The following is a 21007-nucleotide window of genomic DNA, read 5'->3' on the forward strand; positions in this document are numbered from 1 at the left end:
TTTTCGACTGGTTACCGCTCCTGCGGTTGCCTAAGATTTCCTGGAAATCCTGCATCAACCTGATAAATCCCTCTCATTTCGGTACTCCGAGAAGCTTTCGCACAGGAAGAATTACGGGCACCGGCGCGTGACCCAGACCTGAACTAGGCTAGATACCACAGATAACAATGGCCGCCTCCCATTCAAAACACACAGGGATGTGAGCTCGTCATTGGAAAACTACAGTGTTGCCGCTTTGAGGTACTTTCCGTATGAATAATTCAGATTATTTATAGTTTTGAAAAATACCTGTGGCAGATTTCCCGGATTGTTTCCAACATTTACCGAAGCCAACACACTGGACTGCTGCGAGGTAGATGTGTGCTGACCTAGTTGTGTAATAAAGCATTGCGGGAATACGCACCACGGTCACCTAGTATTCATCTCTTACAGTTTGTGCGCTTTGATTAATTACAGCATATTCGTTCAAATGTACGTTCATCATTATTTTGTGATTTTAAATTGGATGTAGAGCATCCCAAATGGTTCAGTCAAGCACTCAAATTCTATGTGCCGCAGTTTAGTACATTCACAGAGCTGCTAGAAATCCCTCACTTTCCAAGGGCATCGCTGCATTATTCTATATGTGCGGGGCAGTGAGGACGGTGAAAGGGTTCCCAAAGGAGAGATGCAGTATTTGAGCTTATTGACGTTTCAGTCAAGGATACCTCAAGATCATCTCTGGAACCCAGATAAAACGTCTGTTACCTCCACACTAAATACAAAGATGAAAACCAGTTGAAAGCCACCAAAGATTAAAAAAAAAGTACATTTTGGAGGAAAATGATCCCTAATTGGGGGTAGTTAGTGTTCTGCAGTCCCTGGTGGAGATTTACAGGATGTTGACAGCAGCATGTGACCAGAAACAGGTGGTACCCTCATTTCTATTCTGGGAGCCGTGTACAGTATTCAGGCAACTGCACTTTGTCTGCCAATTCCATTCTCACAAAGACCCACTTTAATGTCGACTACGCTGTGTGTTCTGGGTCCGCTGTGCTATCTGTATCAGCATCAATCATGCTGCAGACGCAGGGGGCAGGGAACCAATTTTGTTTTATTGACCCAAGACTCAACAGACCTCAGTACACAACTGAATGATGATGGTAAATATTACAGCGTTTTCTTTGCTCCGGCAAGTTTACACCTTTTCTCTTTGGTTTGCTGCAAGGGATTAGGGGTAATAATTACACACAAAATTAAATAACGCCTAAATGCGTAACAGATTGGTGATATCTTATGTATAAATGGGTGGAATTTTCCTTTAAGATGCTTCTGCACAGTCTCACTTTGGCCCAAATGTGTGGCTGCACCCAAGTGAGATTGGCAACGCTGCCGGCTACAGCAGAATGCAACACACATGCACACACACACTCACACACAAGGGCACAAGGGCACAGTGTGCAAACACCTCAGCTAATGTGGTTTTGTTCACTGTCTCCTCTGCTGTGTCCGTTTCAATCTCAGTAAGCTGCATTTATTTGAACATGAAGAAATATATCAGAGGAAGGAAAAAGGTTGAGCTCGGGAGCATGTTTTTATTTATTTACGGGCTGTTTTGCAACCCATGCAGGTAAAATCTCTGTAATCTGATTCAGACAGAATGTGAATGAGGTCGAATGCATACGGTACAGAGACGGCAGCCAAATAGCAGAGCTATAGTAGTATAAATCCCCCCCGTCCCCCGTCCCTTTTCTCCTGGCAGCGCTGTGTCCTGGAGGCAGAGCTCCCACACAACAGACGGGACTCCCACCATACAGCCTGCAGGGTGGAGCTGTCTCACTGTAAAGGCTGCCAGCAGCACAGAGAGTCCAATCACTCCGTCACAGAGGGGGAGAGCTGATGCAGAACGCTGTTCTTTCCCCCTTTTTTGTAAAAAAAAAAAAAAGATAGTGGTGCTGCCGTGTTGGGAAGGAAGCCTGAAGGCTGAGAGACGAGGCCTTCAGACCAGAAGGGTGTCTGCTCACACTCGCAAAAAGATGGAAAAGCGTTATCAAGCCCGAAGGGGAAAATCTTTCATTATACCCTTTCTCCTCTGTGTCTTCTCAGAAGAATGAAAGCTAATATGTTTTCCCTGGCTGTGTGTGCCACAATAAGTATGTGTATTATTCACCGATAATGAGGGGAACTACCAAAGCTGCTCGCTAGAAATAAGCACTTGTTACTGGGTTCACTGGGTTTTATTGTTGTTTTGTCAAATTAATTTGCTCCTACAGAAAAAACCTCAGCGCGTGCGAGTCAATCGATACCTGCTCGCCATGTTCAGCTCGTTCGCCGTAGGAATCGAGTGAATTGTGTGTAAAGAAGAATGAAGATAGCAGTGTGTGTTGCTACATCACTTCGGGATAACTGGGAGTCACGGGGGCCTTTGTTTCAGCAGAAAACTGCCACAATCAGCATATTATTTAAAGCGTATATTAATGAGTGCAACACTTTTATTGCATCAAATTCATCAGTTTTGTCAGCAAGACCCTGTTAACAGGCTTCACATGAAATGTAACATGTGATTAAAAAATATACATATTTCCAACTCCATTCTTTGAGTTTCATTTCTGTAATACATATTTTCATGAAGGTTACGCCTGTGTACGTAAGACTGGGGAATGTTTGTATATACTTAAGTAAAAACAAGGTGTTTTATTACTTATAGAGTATGATCGTATAAGCCAGTTTCCTTGTTGCAATTTTTGTTTTAAAAAGGGAAATTATCGAGTCGGAGTAGTTTAGATTTTACGTGTTGTATTAGAATTTACACAAAGAAAACAATCTGATCAAGAGCATTTGTTATAATGACTTTAAACTTATACGTTACTGAGTAAAATGCAATTTAAAAGCCCAAGTTTATGTTGAATATTAAGCCGCTTCGCCTTTTCTTTGTTGCCTCAAACCAAACTACAAACAAACACATTTACATTCTATCACAATTGTTTTTAAGTTTTTAGTCCATGACTAAATGATGGTTTACTGTTCAGTAATCTTCCTTCAACTGAATGCTAATTGTAGTTAACAGCTCAAATCAAACAAACTAGTAGCATTATGAGTTTATTTACTTCCTGTCATGTTATGAAAACAGGAAGTAGTGTTTCAAAATGGTTGCGTTTGTATCTTTTATTCATTTGTACATATCAACACATAACAGTAAAGATCAATTTTATATTGTTCATTATTATTTCAATGTATTTCATGTAAAAGTTGTGGTCGTCCGAACGGGGGCGCCACGACGGAGGGAAGGTCCTGCGGGCTGCTGTGCGTGGCTCACGCGCAGGGCTCGCGGGAGGGACGAGCTTCGTCCTCGCGGGAGGAGAGCCGCTGCCATTGGCTCCCTGCGACGTTATAAATACAGGCAAATGGTATTTGCCGGCACAGAGCAAGCGGAGACACCAGGCGAGGCGGACAGAAGACGGACAAGCAGGGAGACGCTTCTGTCGCTGTACGACGACTCCACACACACGCGCGCGCAGGATTGGACTTTTACGCTTCATTTCCATTTTCGCAACCAATGAAGGAGAGACGCTCGTGTCAGAAACTATCTCTGAAATCCGGCATGGAGCCCAGTCAGAGCGTGAAGTGTAAGATAGTGGTGGTGGGAGACAGCCAGTGCGGGAAGACCGCCCTGCTTCACGTGTTCGCCAAGGACTGTTTCCCCGAGGTGAGACCCGGACTGATTAGCGTGACGCTCATTAACCTGCTGTTGTTAGGACGCGGGGGAAACGCCTCGCGCCTGTGCGGAGACGGATGTGTCCGAAGGGCTGGTGCTCCAATAATGACGAATGTTATACACATATTATATGATGCATGCATATGTATTAGTATGTGTTGTAGCTGTGATGCAGTTCTAGTAGTGGTAACAGTGCTGTGGTATTATGATACTAGTTGCGTATTGGCACTAGTTATTAAATGGGTATGACACTTTAGAATTATTCCTCTGTTTATAGGCCTCGTTTTAGCCATTTCCAACCAAAGTTAATGTATTTTATTCATTTTTCCTGCAGAGCTACGTCCCCACAGTGTTCGAAAACTACACAGCCAGTTTTGAAATCGACACGCAGAGGATTGAGCTCAGTTTGTGGGACACCTCAGGTAATTATGCCTCCCTTCCTTCCTCCCTTCCTTCCTTCCTTCCTATCTATCACCTCTCTTGTGTGCTTCATCTTCAATGCAAATCAATCCTGGTGAAATGTCCGGACATGTCCAAACATGCGGGTTGCTTGCACAGTTCCTGTGTGACCCCTGTGGACATGCTCTCCTGTTGTGTTGTCAAACTGAATCTGTGTTCGGCCATGTCTTCATAAGTCAACATTGACGTATTTCCCCTAAAATATGTCCAAATCGTGACATTTTAAAGAGGCCCGGGCTTTCATCTTTGAATAACGAAATTAATCTGTGACCCATTTTAATCAACAAAGCTGGGTTAATCCTTTACACATAGTCTAGAGTTGCTGGTCCCACAAGCCAGACACATGCCCCCCCCCCTCAGATTAGGAAAGTGGCTCACCTTTTACCTACATAGAAACAGTTTAGTACTCGCAGTTCAGTGTGAAACGCTGGATTTGATTTATGATTTCTTCCCAGCTGAGGACAGGCCGAGGCAGAGACAGGAAGACGGGCTGAACGTATTCCCACATCTGGAGAACACACTTTTCAAATTCTTCCCACTGCGGGTTCTTTTTTTTTTGAGGGGAAAGTTTTGTTGTGCAACGCGTGTCCAACAGCTTTTATCACTTGTTTGGTTGGACTTTGTGTTCGGGGTCCAAACCAGCTGCTGTGTCCCCTTGTGTGTGCTTAAACGTGTGTGTGTGTGTGTGTATAAACAAACCCACTTTCCCATCCATCAATGCCCGAGCAGTGAATAGCACAGCAGTGAGGCGTGAGCGAGGCGTATGTGTGTGTGTGTGTGTGTGTGTGTGTGTGTGTGTGTGTGTGTGTGTGTGTGTGTGTGTGTGTGTGTGTGTGTGTGTGTGTGTGTGTGTGTGTGTGTGTGTGTGTGTGTGTGTGTGTGTGATGGGCGGGGACAAGCACACAGCCAGCTGTTGCGGGTCTCTGGTCTGGAATTCCTGAGCGATGTTTGAGCAACTTTGTTGAACTTTAAAGAACGACGCAAAACTGCAGAATCGATTTTAACAGATTTAGATTTTGCACAAACAACAGCTGGACCCAAGCGGCTTTAAGTTAGATGTTGTCTATTCGGAGTAAGTCACCCTCGTTTCCAAGCGAGCGAGAGGCAGGGAGGTCGGGTTTCAAATTATTTCGCCCCTACAAGTGTGTGTGTGTGTGTGTGTGTGTGTGTGTGTGTGTGTGTGTGTGTGTTGGGAAAGAAGAAATGAAAGTCGGCCAGGGTGAGAATTTTGTTTTATTGCGCTGTGTTGGCTGGCCGCCTGGAGCCATTTTTCTTTTTCTCTCCGCTTCATAAAACAGCGAGGGTGGGGTTGGGGGGAGCGCCGTTCCTATTAGATCAGTGGGTCAGAGATGGAGCCAGACCCCCCCCACCCCACCACACACACACACACACACACACACACACCTACAATCCTAACCCCCACCCAGCATGCACACACACACCCAGAGACTGATTGATACGGCCTTCGACTCGACTCGTCCCCTTTGTAGAGTCAACCCATCGGCCGTGGCCAATCCAATCGATCCCTTATCTCCTGAGGTGTGCTGGGGGGGGCTGTGTGTGTGTGTGTGTGTGACCCCAGCATGCACCGGGACAAAGACCAGGACGCAGAGATGAAGACAAACAATCCAACCCCCTCCCTCTCAATCACACACCGTGGTGGTCTTTGTTCTGCGGTGATGAGTGGCCTAATGAAATGGCTGCCGTGTGTGTTTTAAAAGGGAGGGTGATGGGAGTAATTCAGGTCATTAAGGTAAATGCCTGCCTGTCGTATTGCCCCCCCCCCCCCCTCCACCCACCCAGCTTGTCGGCCGCTAGCTCTGCTTCCCAGGCCTCAGGGCGGGGCCCGACGGGGAACCCTTTGATGCTTCGCACGTCTCTCACCAGCAAGAGGAAGTGGTTAATGTCGTCTGCCCGCATGTCTCAATGTGCTGCGAAGGTGTTTTCTGCGTGAGAGGTAAACAGGAGGACAGGAAGACGGGGAAGGTAAACAGAACAACCCCCGTGGGCCCGAGGGCCCGAGGCCTCTCGCCATGCCAGTTGAAATGAGCAAAAATCCATCTCAAAACCTGCAAAGTAGGTAATCTCAGGCAGAGGAACGGCAGCTGGCAACTGTTTTCATTATTAAAATGGCAAGAAACTCACTTTCCCAAACCCCGAGGTGACGCCTTTAAATGAGTAATTTACAGAGAAAAGCAGCAAATCCTTTTATACAATGTATCGATTGTTAAACCTGCATACAGTTATTATTTGTTAACATAACACCGACGCACTTAATGCTGGTGAGATCTGACCCCAGGCAGCATTAGTATTTATGTAGGCTCGTGTTTCTGGCCACATCATAGATGCAAATGCTCCTTTTTTGCTCTGGTTTGGTTTCCACCAACTCCTGAGGAAACCATCTGGCTCTTTAGCTGCTAAATGTCCCACTGTGTTCGCCAAGCTCGTCTCTAACTGTGTCTGCTATTTGGTGGGTTTATCAAACAGAAGTACACCTTCAAAATATTAATAAACTTTAAAAATGCTGTTTTCTGTCAATCAACTTATCGTTTCAGCGCTAATCCCAGAATTAGTTTAATCAGATTTGACACTGGTGAAACACTCTTAATGTAATGATGTTGGAGCACCGAGCAGCTTAGCGCCTCAGAAATCACTGTGATGTGTTTGTTCCAACTTCCTTGAGGCAAGTTGCCAAAGCCAGGAGGAGTGCAAGCTTCAATAGAATAATATCAGGAAAAACAGCAACTGTCGGGCATTTCCCCATCAAGGACTCCCAAAGAGACCCACGTGTTGGCCCCCATGGAGCTCATTTGGTAATATTTATCCTGGGGAACCTTAAGGGAAACTTCTCGTTGTGTTGTGTTTAGAGGCTGAGTTGAACAGCTGCCGACAGATTAAAAGACGACCCACTGAAGCAGCTCGATACAGGATGATGTGTGATGATAGTGGAGCCCAGGTTGTCATCGTTTCTTGTGATGCTGAACAGTTGAACTATGGGACTTTTCTGTGTGTTCAGTAAGCTCCTCTGCAAACCGTGCCCCCCCCCCTTCCACTCTCTTGTGTCGGCGGCCATTGTTGCATCGGATCACATTTCTGGGCTCAGCGAATTGGAGCCGCATGTCTGGCATTCCTCAGACTAAAGGTTTCTCCTTCCTCGCCTACAAAGACCCCCATTGTACCCGGCCGGGTTAGATCCCCGGCGGAGTGAAAGAGAAGTGGCGTGGTCCGCTAAAGCCCTACCTCGTTTCCAGGGGGGGAAATTGAATCACGCTGGAATTTGCCGAGCGGCGAGCGAGAGCCTTGAGCCCACGGTGGCCGATACAGTGTATCAACGTGAGGGCAGTGGAATTCTGGGAGAGATGAAAAGACTTCCTGTCTGCTAATGTGTTGGAAGGACGTTCTGTGTGATGTTACACCCGACATTAAAACCCGTGTCCGGTCTTGACGCTGAACACCTTGCCCTCCTGGCCCCCCACAGGTTTTTGTAGTTGTTCTAAAGTGGATTCACTCGATTCACACGACTGTCATCAACTCATTTACATATATTATGCGTTTTTAGGTGCATCCACATGTGAATGTAATGGTTTTGAGATGAATGGCTATCTTAAGCTACATTTCTGATAGTTTGTGATCTAAATCACAACCATGCTGATCTACTTTATCAAAGAAATGTTTAACGTATTGCATCGTGCATTTATCTTAACCGTCTGTACCGTTTAGGCCAATAAATCTGTTTTTCGTACTCCTTTTTTTAAATTCAAGTCTCTCTTTGTTAACTCATCGTAAAACACCCAAAAAATGAAAAAGTCACCAAAACCGTCTCGTTCCAACAATCACCAACTCTGGTTTGGTGGAAAATATTCCGGGTTGACGTGCAGCTTTTCCCCCCCGGTGTCCCCCACTCCTTCTTCAGAGGCCGTCTGTTAAAGCCAGACACACGATATATTCCCCGTCTTACAGTAATGTATATTATATATTATATCATATTGTAAAGTAACACATCATATATCACAGCATACATAAAAGCTTAGTTTTACTCTGCAGCACATAACTCTGTAACCACAGCAACAACAGCTTGATTGGCCGTTTGTCTTCCTCGCTGCGTTGAATGCGTCTGGCTGGCGAGTGGTGACTGAAGCTGGATGATGTGTGTGGGGGACGGCTGGCCGTGCCTGTCGCTGTTTTGTTGTTTCCACAGGTGTCCCTGAAGGCGTAGCGCCTCTCTCCACACACACACACACACACACACGCCCCCCCCCCCCTCAGCTCAGTTAACTCAGCTATGTGAGCTATGCAGTAAATCAGCAGGCCTGCAGACCTGTTGCCAGACCATACCTCCAGACTGTCGGGCCGCAGCTGGCTTACCTCAGGACTCTGTGTGTGTGTGTGTGTGTGTGTGTGTGTGTTTCCATGTCTGCAGGCCGTTTTTGTGTGAGGGCTTCCAACAGAAAGTGGGATGTCTGAAACGTCACGGGATTATTTAGGAACCGTATTCCCGACAGGCGACGTGGGGAAACGTCAGCTTCTTTTGTCGTTCGGTGGAAGTCGAGAGAACATCTGTGGATTTGAATATTGAGTCACAATCGTGCGAATAGAGCAGAATGCATTTTCCGACTGGTTTCACGTGCATTCAGTGGGGCTTTTCCATCCCAGCTGTTGAGGAAGTCAGCACACCGGGAAGGAAGAACATTTTTTATTTTACATTTTATAAAAGTTTCTGCGCAGTCATGGAAAGACATTTAGTTTTTCACCAGTGGGAAGTTTGGTATTGTCTGACAGCGTAATGCGTCCTCTCACGTCATCGTGCATTCATTTGCTGTGAGCGAGGCACCAGGGGAATAGCTTTAAGAGTAGGCGAGAGAGTGTGTGTGTGTGTGTGTGTGTGTGTAAAGGACGGACAGGGAGGACGGGGTGTGTCTTTGTCCAGATTTAGAGATCCTGTGGGAGAACAATGACAGGAGCTAATTAGATGGCTGTCACCAGGCCTATGGGATGTCCTCTTATCTTTCCGCTTGGCAGGAAAATGACCTCAACGCAGTTACGACTCCGCTGTGAACGACAATCAAGACGGAGAACGTCTCAAAAACTCTCGCGTCTCAAATGAAAACCATTAACAGACCTGCGCACAAGCCGCATGCACATTTTGATCCTCTGTGTTGTGAGGCTTAAAATTTCGCAGCTATAAATATATAAATCTCCAAGTAATTTCACAGGCATATGTACAGAGACGCACACACTCCACCCAGCCACTCGGATACGTGTGTTCCCCCTCCAACGGGTTGCTCAAAAGAATCAATTCATCGTAAAATGTCAACCGACTCGTTCCCCTTTCTGTCGCAGGGTCTTATTTTTCCAGTGATTGGTTCCAGGCACTCAGAAGAAAAACCTTCAAACAATGCAATGTGGTCGTGATTGATTGTGAGACGGCCGTGAAAAATGGGAAATAAATTCTTGCAGGAGATCCCACATTCCTCCTCGCCCTGTACTTCCTTTTTGTTTAGGTGGTGTCACCTATCAGACGAGGATCCTGAGGGAGTGGGCGGGAACAGCCAAAAACACATCATGTTCAGATCAAGACATCAAAATAATTAGTTCTGTGTTGTTCTTGGCGTCCGTACTTCACTGACTCTCAGCTTTAGAACCAGTAAAAGGCATCACGACACAGAAACGAGCTGCATCCTCGGCTGGCCCGCGTGTATCAACATTTGGGAAAGTGAGACGGTGGAATTCACAGGATTGTTTATTATCCCCGTTAGACGGAGCAGTGACCTAACCAGCCCATCCCCCCCCCCTCCCCGGCTCGAACTCTGGGAATGTATGCTTGTGGACATAGATATGGTTCAGATTTCTGTGTGCAGCGGCGGTTCATTTATTGTGCACACATACGCCATCGTCTTGCTTTGTTGTGCGCGGCCTGGAAGGAAGTGCAGATTGTATAAACGGTGTCGTCTCCCATCCGGACCGTTCAGGTCAGGAACACTAGATCCCTGATTGTGTGTGTGTGTGTGTGTGTGTGTGTGTGTGTGACAGTGCATTCCTGACTTTTCTCCACAGCAGTGTTTATAGAGGACCTCCCAGGGGGAACCTTCAGTTACCAAAAACAAAATTCTCTGGATTTTTGGCAGCCGATTGTGTGGTCAGCTCTGGCTCGTCATGTGATCTTGACTCACCTTGACATGAGGCCACCGTCCCCTCCCCCCTCCCCCCTTCCTCCCCCCCTTCCTCCCCTGAGATGTTTCAGTCTGCCGGAGAGATGGGCGTCTCCCTCACACATGTTTTCAGTTTTGGAGTATTGGGAGTCGCTTCCTCGCTCTTCTCCAGGATTTCTTCAACAAGTGATCTCGCCGTAGTCAGCACATTTTTCCGACTGATGCGGCGTTATTTGTTTTGTTTCCCTCGCCCCGGTTGCTATGGATTATGGCTGAGCTGCAATCATGCCGTATGAGAATAGCTGCCAAAAAATGCTTAGGAGTTTAAAGCGATCTTTGGGGCGTGAATCTGTCTGTGGTTTCCTCTGGAGATGTGGTTACTGCCGCTCACTTCAATGCAGGTATTTCCTTTTCAGTGAAGAATTTTAGGCCTTGCAGGGAAATAAAGTTCCATCTACAGACACACCGTTAGATGAAGTGTGAATACTTTTTCAGCTTCTTAAATTTCCTTCTGTTTCAGGATCTCCGTACTACGACAACGTGAGGCCTCTCTCCTACCCGGACTCGGACGCCGTCCTCATCTGTTTCGACATCAGCCGCCCTGAAACACTCGACAGCGTGCTGAAAAAGGTAAAGGGGGCTCGTTTTGTCTCACCTGAACGATTTGGCCATCTTGGGGGTTGTTTTGCAACCAGAAGTGACACGAGAGGGTCGAGCTAAGTACAACCGAACAAGACATGTTCTAGGCGACCAAATTGTTACAATTAACTTTCATGAACTGAAAACGCACACTGTGAAGAGCACTCTGAACTCTTTGTTGCTTTTTACTTTCACATTCATTCAAGGAGCGATCATCAAGCCTTTGATAAGCTCAGTAGATGTCTTAAACTCTTACAAATTCCTCCGCTGTAAAGTCTTTGATTTTGTCTGTGACCTGGAGGCCGGCTGGGTTAAATCCCCGGAGCGGCTGTTCTCCACCGACTGACTTTTTAACCGGAACCTAGCCGCCAATTACTCACACGGGGTTAACGTGGTTAACGTCTGATGACTGTGGTCGCGCTGGCTGACTGCCACATGTGTGTGCTGAACCTGGAGCAGGACGTCAGTCATCTGACTGATAAAAAGGCTCATAAAAACAACGTTTGTTAGTTTTTGTAAGTTAAGTGCGTTTCCTCGACGTTGCGTCAGTCGCAGGTCGTGTTTCGGACGATCTAGAGTGGAATGAGCGTTGGCTTTTTAGTCAAGTGGTGTTTGTGCAGACAGAAAGTGACACATTGTACAAAACAACTTCCTCTTTGGATGTTGATGATCTTGATCCCCTGACCAGCCGACCAGCCGGCCCTGAGGCACATTAGCCTCAGCTTGAAGCCCCTGGAGAAATGCCATCGATCACAGAGCATTTATTGTTGTCCGGGAGGAAACATGAGGATTATTTGTAGTTCCCTTCAAGGGTTGAAAGCACGAGGGGCTCCAGGAAGTGGCAGCTTTAACCTTTGTGCTTAAAGGAACGGGTGGGGGGGGATTCATGGGATGTTGTGTCACGTCTTTCAGGAAAACGTGCACATTTGACCACTTAATCGCAGCAGAAAATGTAGCTAAATATTGATTTTCTGCTCATGTTATTCTGGCAGTGGTCGACATTGTTTTCTCTCTGAATGTTACATGATGCAAGCGTTTGTCTTCCTCCGCAGTGGAAAGGGGAGATCCAGGAGTTTTGTCCCAACACCAAGATGCTGCTTGTTGGATGCAAGTCGGACCTGCGCACCGACCTGAACACGCTGGTGGAGCTTTCTAACCACAGGCAGACGCCCGTCTCCTACGACCAGGTATGCAGATCCAAAATGTTGTAAATGACACATTTGTCCTGGAGTCATTCATGAATAGTCGTTCATTGTACTCAACGTAACGCCATGGCTGATCCCTAAGAGAGAAAATCCCGTCGTTTTTGACCGTACAAGCCCTTTTTTCTCGTATTGTGACCTCATTCAACCTCCTCTTCCTCAGGGTTCCAGCATGGCCAAGCAGATCTCAGCGCCCTACATCGAGTGCTCGGCCCAGCAGTCGGAGAACAGCGTGAGGGACATCTTCCACGTGGCCACGCTGGCCTGCATCAACAAGAGCAACAAGAACGTCAAGCGCAGCAAGGCCCCCCGCGGCAACAAGAGGATCTCACACATGCCCGGCAGGCCCGACCTGGCGGCCGTGGCCTCGGACCTGCGGAAGGACAAAGCCAAAAGTTGCTCGGTCATGTGACCGATCAGACTTTGGGGGATCGGACTGAGGACGAGGACCGGGCACAGTGCGAGCAGGGAGCTGTGGGGCGACGCTCTTTCCTGCATGCTAAAGACCCCTTGTTTGTCCGGAGAGGGGTTTTATAAGCTTCAATTCATGTTCATGTCGCTGGAAAACTCAACGCGTAGTAGCATCCCCACCCACGTGAACCCCCCACCCCCTCCACCCCGCCCCGCCCCGCCAGACGATGAAGCTATCCGTCAGTGAGCTACTTGCTCGGGGAAGTGACCCGCTTCCCTCCGGGGAGGACGGAGCGGACACGGTTCGAGGCAGGAAATGAGCAGGAGGAGTGATGTCATTAGTATACGCTCATTCGTGAACGGAAGAGGGGTTTAAGAGCATGTGATCGTTTGAAGGAGAGCCAAAAGCGGCGATGGAGGGGTGGAGGGGGGGGGGGGTTGCCGTTTGTGCCGGATCAAAGACCTTTTGCTCGTTCCTGTGACTGTTAGACACTAGAAAGAGGAACTTCTCAGTGCTGCACAAAGGAAACCTGCCGCTGTGTGTCCCGTGTCTCTTGATGTGTCGTCGGTATAATGTGAAGTCGTCGGTGTGTAACCCGCATCATTGTTTTGTTTTTAGCCCCACTCTGTTGAGTTTCAACCACGAACCGCTGAGCGATTCTTGAGTTGACAACCGCACGTCTGTAGCAGTCGGACCGCCATTCTGTGCCCGTTAATTTCACGCCAACAGCTACAGACAACACAAAGACAGATCATCCTAACTGACAGGTTTATGGACTCCTTTTGTATCGCACCGGGGAGCCGCGAGCAAAAGGACTCAAAGCCGTGGGTCGGCCTCCAGGATTCGCCCGACGATTCCTTAAGTCCATTTTAAAAACAAATGCAGCGTCAATTAGTGACACTGAAATAACTGTCATTACACGTTTAAATACCCTTTTAATGGACCCTTAATGGGTCGGAGAGCTTTAGTCAAAGTGAAAATGTGTTTAATTGTGTAAAATCGTCTGTTTTGACAGCTGGTTTGAGCAATGAGTCATTTTCCCGCCGCACTCCAGGGAGGGAGAGTATATGCAAGCAACAATTAAAGCTTGTTTATTAGAATCTTAAACGTCAGAGCCTCTGCTTTTTCCCTCAAATGTGTAGACTCCACTGTTGGGTAAAGATCCTCATAAAGGCCCCGTCACGCCAGCAAACCGCTTGGATCCGTCAGTTGTTTCAGTCGTTTCTTCATTCAACATGTTACAGATTAAATGACTAATCAGGAAAATAATCAGCAGATTAATCAATAATGAAAACGATCGTTGGCACTACTTGATTGAATGTACAATACTGAGAATAAAACGGCAGAAGCGGAGTCGTTGGCATAGACGGAAAATTAAAAAAAATAAGCTAATGGAGCTAAATTTGAGTTAGCTAGGTTGGCTAGTGCGTTAGCGGTTAGCTCACCAATTAGCCCTCACATTTTAGAAGAACAAATATTGTAAACAACAAATGGGCGTTAATTTGAAAATGAGCGACTTGTCTAGAGTCTTGAGGAACAGTGTTTACAGTGTACATTTGTGTTGTTTTTTTTCCTCCAACAGTACAGTTAAGGATCTGTTTGAATATCAAAGGTATTGATGCACTTTTAATGTAACTTCCCTGATTTATCTCGCTCAAATGCCCGCGCTGTAACATTTGGCAGCTCAGTCGGCCATCTTGATTTTCTAATCTGTTACCCCCCCGTGTGCATTGTCATGTTTTCTTGAATGTTGATGTCACCTTCGGTTGTCTTTGCCAATGTTGTTTCCGCAGTATTTATTGAATTATATATTTTCCCTTTAGAATAAATGCAAATGAAATTGAAGAGAAGTGTGTTTGCTGTTCATTGTTCTATTCTGACCATTGCAACATTGGGGTTCCCACCAGATTTAACAGCAGTCATTTCTGCACAAGTTCAGGCTGCTATCCAGCTAAACCAAAGATAGACCTTTTGTAAACACGGGAACCAAAAATGAGTCAAAGCAGGTAAAAACACACCCTCAACAAAAATCTGCTGATTGGACAACCTATTTGAAGGCACAGTAGTTTATTCATGTAGAGCTTTGCAATCATTGCAATGTTACACAGTTGGTAAAATGGGGCATAAAATGCTTCATGGAGGGATGCAAAATGTTTCTATGAAGCCACAGCATAGTTACAGGGTGTGTTATAGATTACAAATGTCTTAAAGGTAATAAAAGAAAAGAAAAGTAAAGTTGCAAGAATGGGTGAAAAAAAATTCACTTCCTCATTTAAAGTTACATTTCATTTACAAAAATATAGCCACAGAACTATTTAGAACAAAAGAAACATCACCGGTTGTCATTAAATGCACAGAAAAGGTTTTCTTTCATCCTTCAATCGGACTCCTGAGGACAAAGGACACACCTGCGTTGTGGTGATTGCACAGGTGCGGCCTATCCGAGGCCTGCAGCTCAACTATGAAGGTGGTTTTCAACCTTTATTTGCTCTCTCGAACAAAAGTGTTGTTTTTTCCATTTGTGGTACACCGAAGCATGCCAGGAGTTAAACCACACACATATTTCCCAACGGATCTATATGTGCTCTGGTGGTTTATTGATGCCCGGGTGGGGAATGAGCTCCAGTCTCGTCAACAATACGGTAAATCCCTTTTCTGTGTAAATACACTGAACTAGCTTAATTTCATTGTTGTTGACTCAACAACAGCCTGTTTCTTTGAGACTGGCTTAAAAGGTAATGTGGAGCTGTCGTTATAGCAACAAGTACTTCAGTCCAAACCTGCAAAGGTTCTGTTCACTCACAGGAAGCTGGATCAAGACATTTCTTCTTGAGTCAGATCATAAATGCACTAATCTCTATAAACACATGATAAGTTATTGGTTTAAAAATGAGCCATGTATAGTCATACACAGCTTCTGATATTGCAAATACACCAGTTACAAAAAATTATGATGCTTATGAAACTCATTTTAGATACGAAATGTACCATAATGAAATACCATAAAAATCTGTGAGTACATTTTTTTAATTTCACAATAGATTCTTAAGTAGGTTGTGGTGCACAAAAATGTATTTAATTTACTATGAGAAAAATAAATATTTTCAATCTAAAGTTTGATTGTTATGAGACCAGGGATTTGTCATTACTAAAATGTGCAAATATGTACATATATATATATGTATATATATATATATGTACATATATATATATATATATGTATATATATATAACTTTACTTTTGTTACCTTTTATTTAAAACATGATGAAGAAATCCAAAAATGTAACTGTTCAAAGGACCAATTTAACTGACAACGAATAAACAAGTTCATTTTAGCTCGCTAACGTAACGTTAGCTTGCTAACGTAACGTTAGCTTGGAGACTTGGGCCTGACTCTTGCGTGTACAGAGGCATTACAAAAGAAACAGCATTGTGTTTACCGAACATACTGGAAAAAACACAGAATCACTGGCGACGCCGTACCAAATGGGTTGAATAGTTGAGCGTTTACACAGCGGCGTTAACATTCAGCTCTACAGTGTTTTCTTTCAGAAAAAAACAAGTTGGACTTGAGTCCTGACCGTCTTGACATCGCAGTGAAAAGCAGGTTTTGTAGCGGCTGAATGGAACAAAACGCTCTCTGTGAGTCAGACTACATCGTGTCGTCTGCTACCGCTGGCAGCAGACAATGCTGTGCAGGCCTTGGCAAAGTCCCGAGGGCTGCCGAGCATGCAAACTGCTTTTCCTCTCACAGCGAGCCGATATATCACGGAATGACTTCATCACATACATACGGTCTGTGATGTATTGGGCTGTCGGGGGGGGCAGGAAAACAGGGCTGTCAGGTGAGAAATAAATAAATGAGATGAAAGACGCACAACTGGGCTCCTTATGGCTACATGGAGTAACATGCATTTATATTAGATTTAAGTCTAATTCGTAGTCTTAAAACTAATTTCTTATAATTCTAAGTGGACTAGCATACTGCAGCTACAACATATAGAGTGAAGTAACAGCTCTTATTAAGATTTGTCCTTAAGTCTATAGTATGTTCAAGTTTATTCTTTTAATTAGCCAAATTACAGCAAAGTTCGACATTTTGGGGAATGTGTTTATTCTTGTTGAGGCAACATAAATCTATCGTTAGCAGGCAGTTAGCATAGCTTCGCTGGAAACCGCTAGCCTGGCTAAGGATGCCTATCAGAACCTCTACAGCTCAGAAACACATGGCACCGAATGAAACCATAACTTGTATATTTACACTAGTTTGGGAATAAACAAACGAGATACGACATGTTACTGGTTACATGTTTGAGGTGCTGGTTGGCAGCTTTTGTTACCTTTAGGCTAACGGTGGAGGGAAAAATCGATCATGTATAAATTGACATTCATATTTTCTAGAATCCTTAATCATCCAAACTTCCAAAAATCAATTATAATGTTTTTGTTAACACAACAGAGATACAGATGGACAGTAAAAGCCACAGCACATATTTCTGTTAGAAGAATATGCATATAAACGGATTTTGTGGTTTGTTATGAATACTTGCACAGTGTGCTGCTGAAACGGGGGAACATTTAATCAATTTGGTTTCTCAACACTATATTGTACAAGAAACACAGCGAAGCGGTTCGTTCCCTCTGCTCGCCCGCTCTAAGCCGCTTTGAAAAAAACTGCATAGTATTTTAATTAGGGCTGTGCCAAATATATATATTTTTACATTCTAAGGTTCTACTGAGGTTTCCGGAGGAAGCTTTGAATGTCTGTGGTCATATTTTGTGATCGTCACACTGAAAAGAATAAATCCTTGAATAAATTATCTGAATAAAGGGATTCGCAGTGTTTTTAAAAAGGTTAAACACCAACAAATATGGATTGAAGCAGGGTATTTCAATAGATAAAGACATTGCTGTGATGATAACGTCTATCTTAGAATTCATTTTAAATTGTGAATCGAGAATGAATCGAAATCCTGACACCAAAATTCAATACAGAATCGTAAGATACACAAAGATTCACACCCCCTACTTTGGACAGGATGGTTGTTTCTCCTCTTTCCAGTCTATGTGTGAAGCTAAGCTAACAACTGCTTTATATTTAGTGTAAAGACATGAGAGTGGGAATGATCTTGTCATCTAGTTCTCAGTAAGAAAGCCAAAAATGCCATTTTCCTTTCAGCCTTAAGTGCTATCTGATGTTGTTCATGCATTCAGAAGGTTAGGAGAACAATTTTCAGCAAAACAACAGCTGCAATCAGGTTTAATGTCAGTCCTTTACTATTACACAGCATGGGCTTCTTTCTAGCGTTGCTTTTGCCTCTATTTTCACCAGAAACACAAGAGACACATGACGCACAACTCTGCTGTGCAAGATGTAGATCATATAACACTTTCTCCACCCGGATTATTGCCACATAAACCACAACGTCTGGACATTTTGAGCATTTGAGTGACGGACACAACTAACTGGAAAAACCTGATTTCTTGCCATTATTGCCTCCATTGTTCTTTTTCATACACTCTCTGAAATGCATGAATGCAGCTGTTCATCACTGACTCGCTATGATAGCGGCGGTAGACTGACACCGATCCTTACAAAGAACACAACAGCTTTGTGGCAATTTAACCCTAATTCTACCGCCGGGTCCAGCCTTTAACGGTATTCAGCCTGACCCAGATACTGTAATAAGTAAGGAATCCGACTAAAGCACAGCTCTGGTCTTAAAGACTCCCAACCGTGGGCTGAACTGGCAGAGAATCAGTCTTTAGCAAGTCTGCAGTCCACCCTGTCCTCTTCTGTATGTGTCCCACAACGTCTCATTTTACCCAGCCATGTTGTGTAAGTATGCGAGGTGACGTGAGCTAATCCATTGATTGCAGATGTGCTGTGAGTGCTTTCCGCCCATTTCCCAAGATTGTGTTCTTATGATTTGCAGTTGTTCAGTATGTTTTTTTAAGCTTGCCAGTGTTGTGGCTTTAAGGAATGGCAATGTTGGTTGGTCCACCACATCCAGACTATTGCATGGATTGCTGTGGAATTTGGAACAGACATTCATGGTCCCCAGTGGAATCCTACTGACTTCGGGACTTCTTACTTTCCCTTTAGCAATGCCATGAGGTTGACATTTTAGTTTTTTACTTAAATGTCTCCACAACTATTGGATGGATTGCAAAGGAATTTGGAACAAGCATGCATGGTCCTCAGAGGATGAATCTTCTCTTGGTCTGGCGCGACCAGCAGGTCAAAGTTTTCACATATCCTGTGAAATATATCAACATCTATGTGACGAGTTGGCACACCATTTCGTGCAGCTATTCGTGGTTCCCAGATGATCCGTCCCACTGACTTCGGTCACTTCTAGCATCACCACAATGTTGACATTTTTGGTTTTGAAGTGAAACATCCTCACAACTATTGGATAGATCGCCATGAAGTTTGTTTCAGACGTTCGTGCTCCTCACAGGGTGAATAGCGTGGCTCTAAACTCATACTGTTGTTTATTATAAACCTCTCAGACAAATATACTGACACAGACATGACTCACACACACATACAGCGGTGGCATTTATGTGAGAGAAATGTGACAAGAAGCCACTCCTGATCTGGCATATGGAAAGGTTGAGCTCCATTGTAGCATTTGGCAGCTCAGTCCCAAAAGACAAAAATTGTCTGAAGAAAAGAGAATTAGAGAATCTTGTCTTCATATTCTTTTGTTTACACCTACCTTCCATGCCATTAATCTGACAAGTGACAAACTGTGTGCTTTGGAAGGAGCTGGAAGGCGTCGGACGTTACAGGACGCCATTCCTCATTGGACATTTATCTTAATTTCACACAAATAAGTGTATCAAACCTTTAACAAAAAACCTCATGATTGCTTAGTTGACTTTGATTCATGAAGGGCGAACTATCCTGAGACCATTTTAAAGTATCACTCAGGATTTCCCGCATGCGCCGGTTTGATAAATAGTTTTAATATTAAGCCGAATACCCTTTACCCACTCTCCAGCGCAAAGCAGAATAAATACCTTAATCTGTCTGCAGTAACAGACTTAGAGGGAGATGGAAACTATTCATCACCATCTTTGTAGGAGCGAAGAAGCTTTTCCGTCTTGATTAAGAAATAAGATCACTTGGATGAACCGTTCTGGCAAAAGCAACAACTCGATTGAGCGGGGGCGATCATCTGTCACTCGCATATTGCTTTTTGCATGCGATCGACCGCCTGAAGTCGAGGCCGAGGTGAAAAGTGAGTTGTTGTGTTTCGCGCGGCAGCTCAATAAAGAAGCAGGCGTCATCCACGCAGCGTATTCTCACACGCTCTTGAAGTTCCCCCGAATGTGAACGCAAGCTTCCCCCCAAGTAGTGTGTGTGTGAGAGCAGCCGCTAACCTCAACCCCCCCACACAGAGTTTTCCATTTTCCTACACGACCAGCTGGGGCGGACGCAGACCGGGAGCGTGTGGATCAATAGGTCTAAACTGGTGCTGCATTGTTGTTGTCCCCCCTTCCCCAATCAGTCATGCACAGCTGTAACATAGAGACGGACTGAAAGCGAAACAATGGGCTTTTTTTTCTTCTTAGCGCACCACCAACGTGTTCTTGGTTCAGTCACATTGGCTCACTGCTGCCCTCCATGGGGGACTGTGTTGGGGGGGGACTGTGTTGGGAGGAGACTGTGGGAAAGAGCTTTTCATGCTTCTCGGTGGAATGTTTCTGTGGTGAACTGCAGAGCGGCTGCCAGGTCGCCAGAAAAGTTCCTGACTCATGTTTCATTGGATTCAGTCTGCTAGGGAGCTCGCTAGCGCTAGGTTTTATCTGGGGATTTTGGCACCGATTGAGCTTTGACTAGAAAGCTTAGAGCTGTTTTGACATTTAAACTTGACATTAAGTACTTGAATTTCCACACAACAGATTTTTTTTATATGCCGGTGAACTGCGTTCCCTCATCTTTCTCCAATATCCTCTCCTCTCCGGTCTGGTCTGCCATATGTCTGATCCTCACCCTGGACTACATCCAGACCGCTGACCTCCTGCTTCACCTCCTCTCCTCGCCATCTGCTTCCCCGGCTCGGCCTTTTTGGTCGGGAGCCAAACTCAACACATGTTTGAGCATGTTGTCAGGAGAGTCTTCATCGCCTGCTTGAGCTCTAAATGTATCTCCTTCATAGCAATAATATCAGTCACCATCATGTAGGCTACGGTGGGCTAACGGTCCGCTGGGGACACATCAACAATTTAACCAGCAGGACATTTTCACATCTAAAGTCCAATCCGTATCAATTTGAGTATAATTTACCGCTACATTTTATTTGAAAAACTATAAAAAAATTAGCGTGGGGCTAAAAATGCAAAAAAGAAAATGCAAAAAAATTATATATGGAACAAGTGTTTTAAAGTCTATATAATAAGTTTATACATCATTTAGTTTAAGTATACTTCAAGTGTACT

General features: G+C 44.9%; 1 protein-coding gene across 1 annotated transcript; it reads left to right on the top strand.

Annotated features, from left to right (window-relative positions):
• Positions 1-3412: 3412 nt before the first annotated feature.
• Positions 3413-14388, top strand: rnd3a (Rho family GTPase 3a). Its single transcript, XM_079185415.1, has 5 exons — positions 3413-3685; positions 4029-4116; positions 10823-10932; positions 11994-12128; positions 12307-14388. The coding sequence occupies exons 1-5, from the start codon at positions 3536-3538 to the stop codon at positions 12553-12555; spliced, it is 732 nt and encodes a 243-aa protein (XP_079041541.1). The 5' UTR covers positions 3413-3535; the 3' UTR covers positions 12556-14388.
• The last annotated feature ends 6619 nt before the right edge of the window (positions 14389-21007 follow it).

Source organism: Pholis gunnellus (genome assembly GCF_910591455.1).
Source record: "Pholis gunnellus genome assembly, chromosome: 24".
Taxonomy (NCBI): domain Eukaryota; kingdom Metazoa; phylum Chordata; class Actinopteri; order Perciformes; family Pholidae; genus Pholis; species Pholis gunnellus.

Coding starts and splice junctions, on each gene's coding strand:
- rnd3a (XM_079185415.1), top strand. CDS start 3,536: ATGAAGGAGAGACGCTCGTGTCAGAAACTATCTCTGAAATCCGGCATG. Junction 10,933..11,993: donor TCGACAGCGTGCTGAAAAAG/GTAAAGGGGGCT, acceptor CTTCCTCCGCAG/TGGAAAGGGGAGATCCAGGA. Junction 12,129..12,306: donor CGCCCGTCTCCTACGACCAG/GTATGCAGATCC, acceptor CCTCTTCCTCAG/GGTTCCAGCATGGCCAAGCA.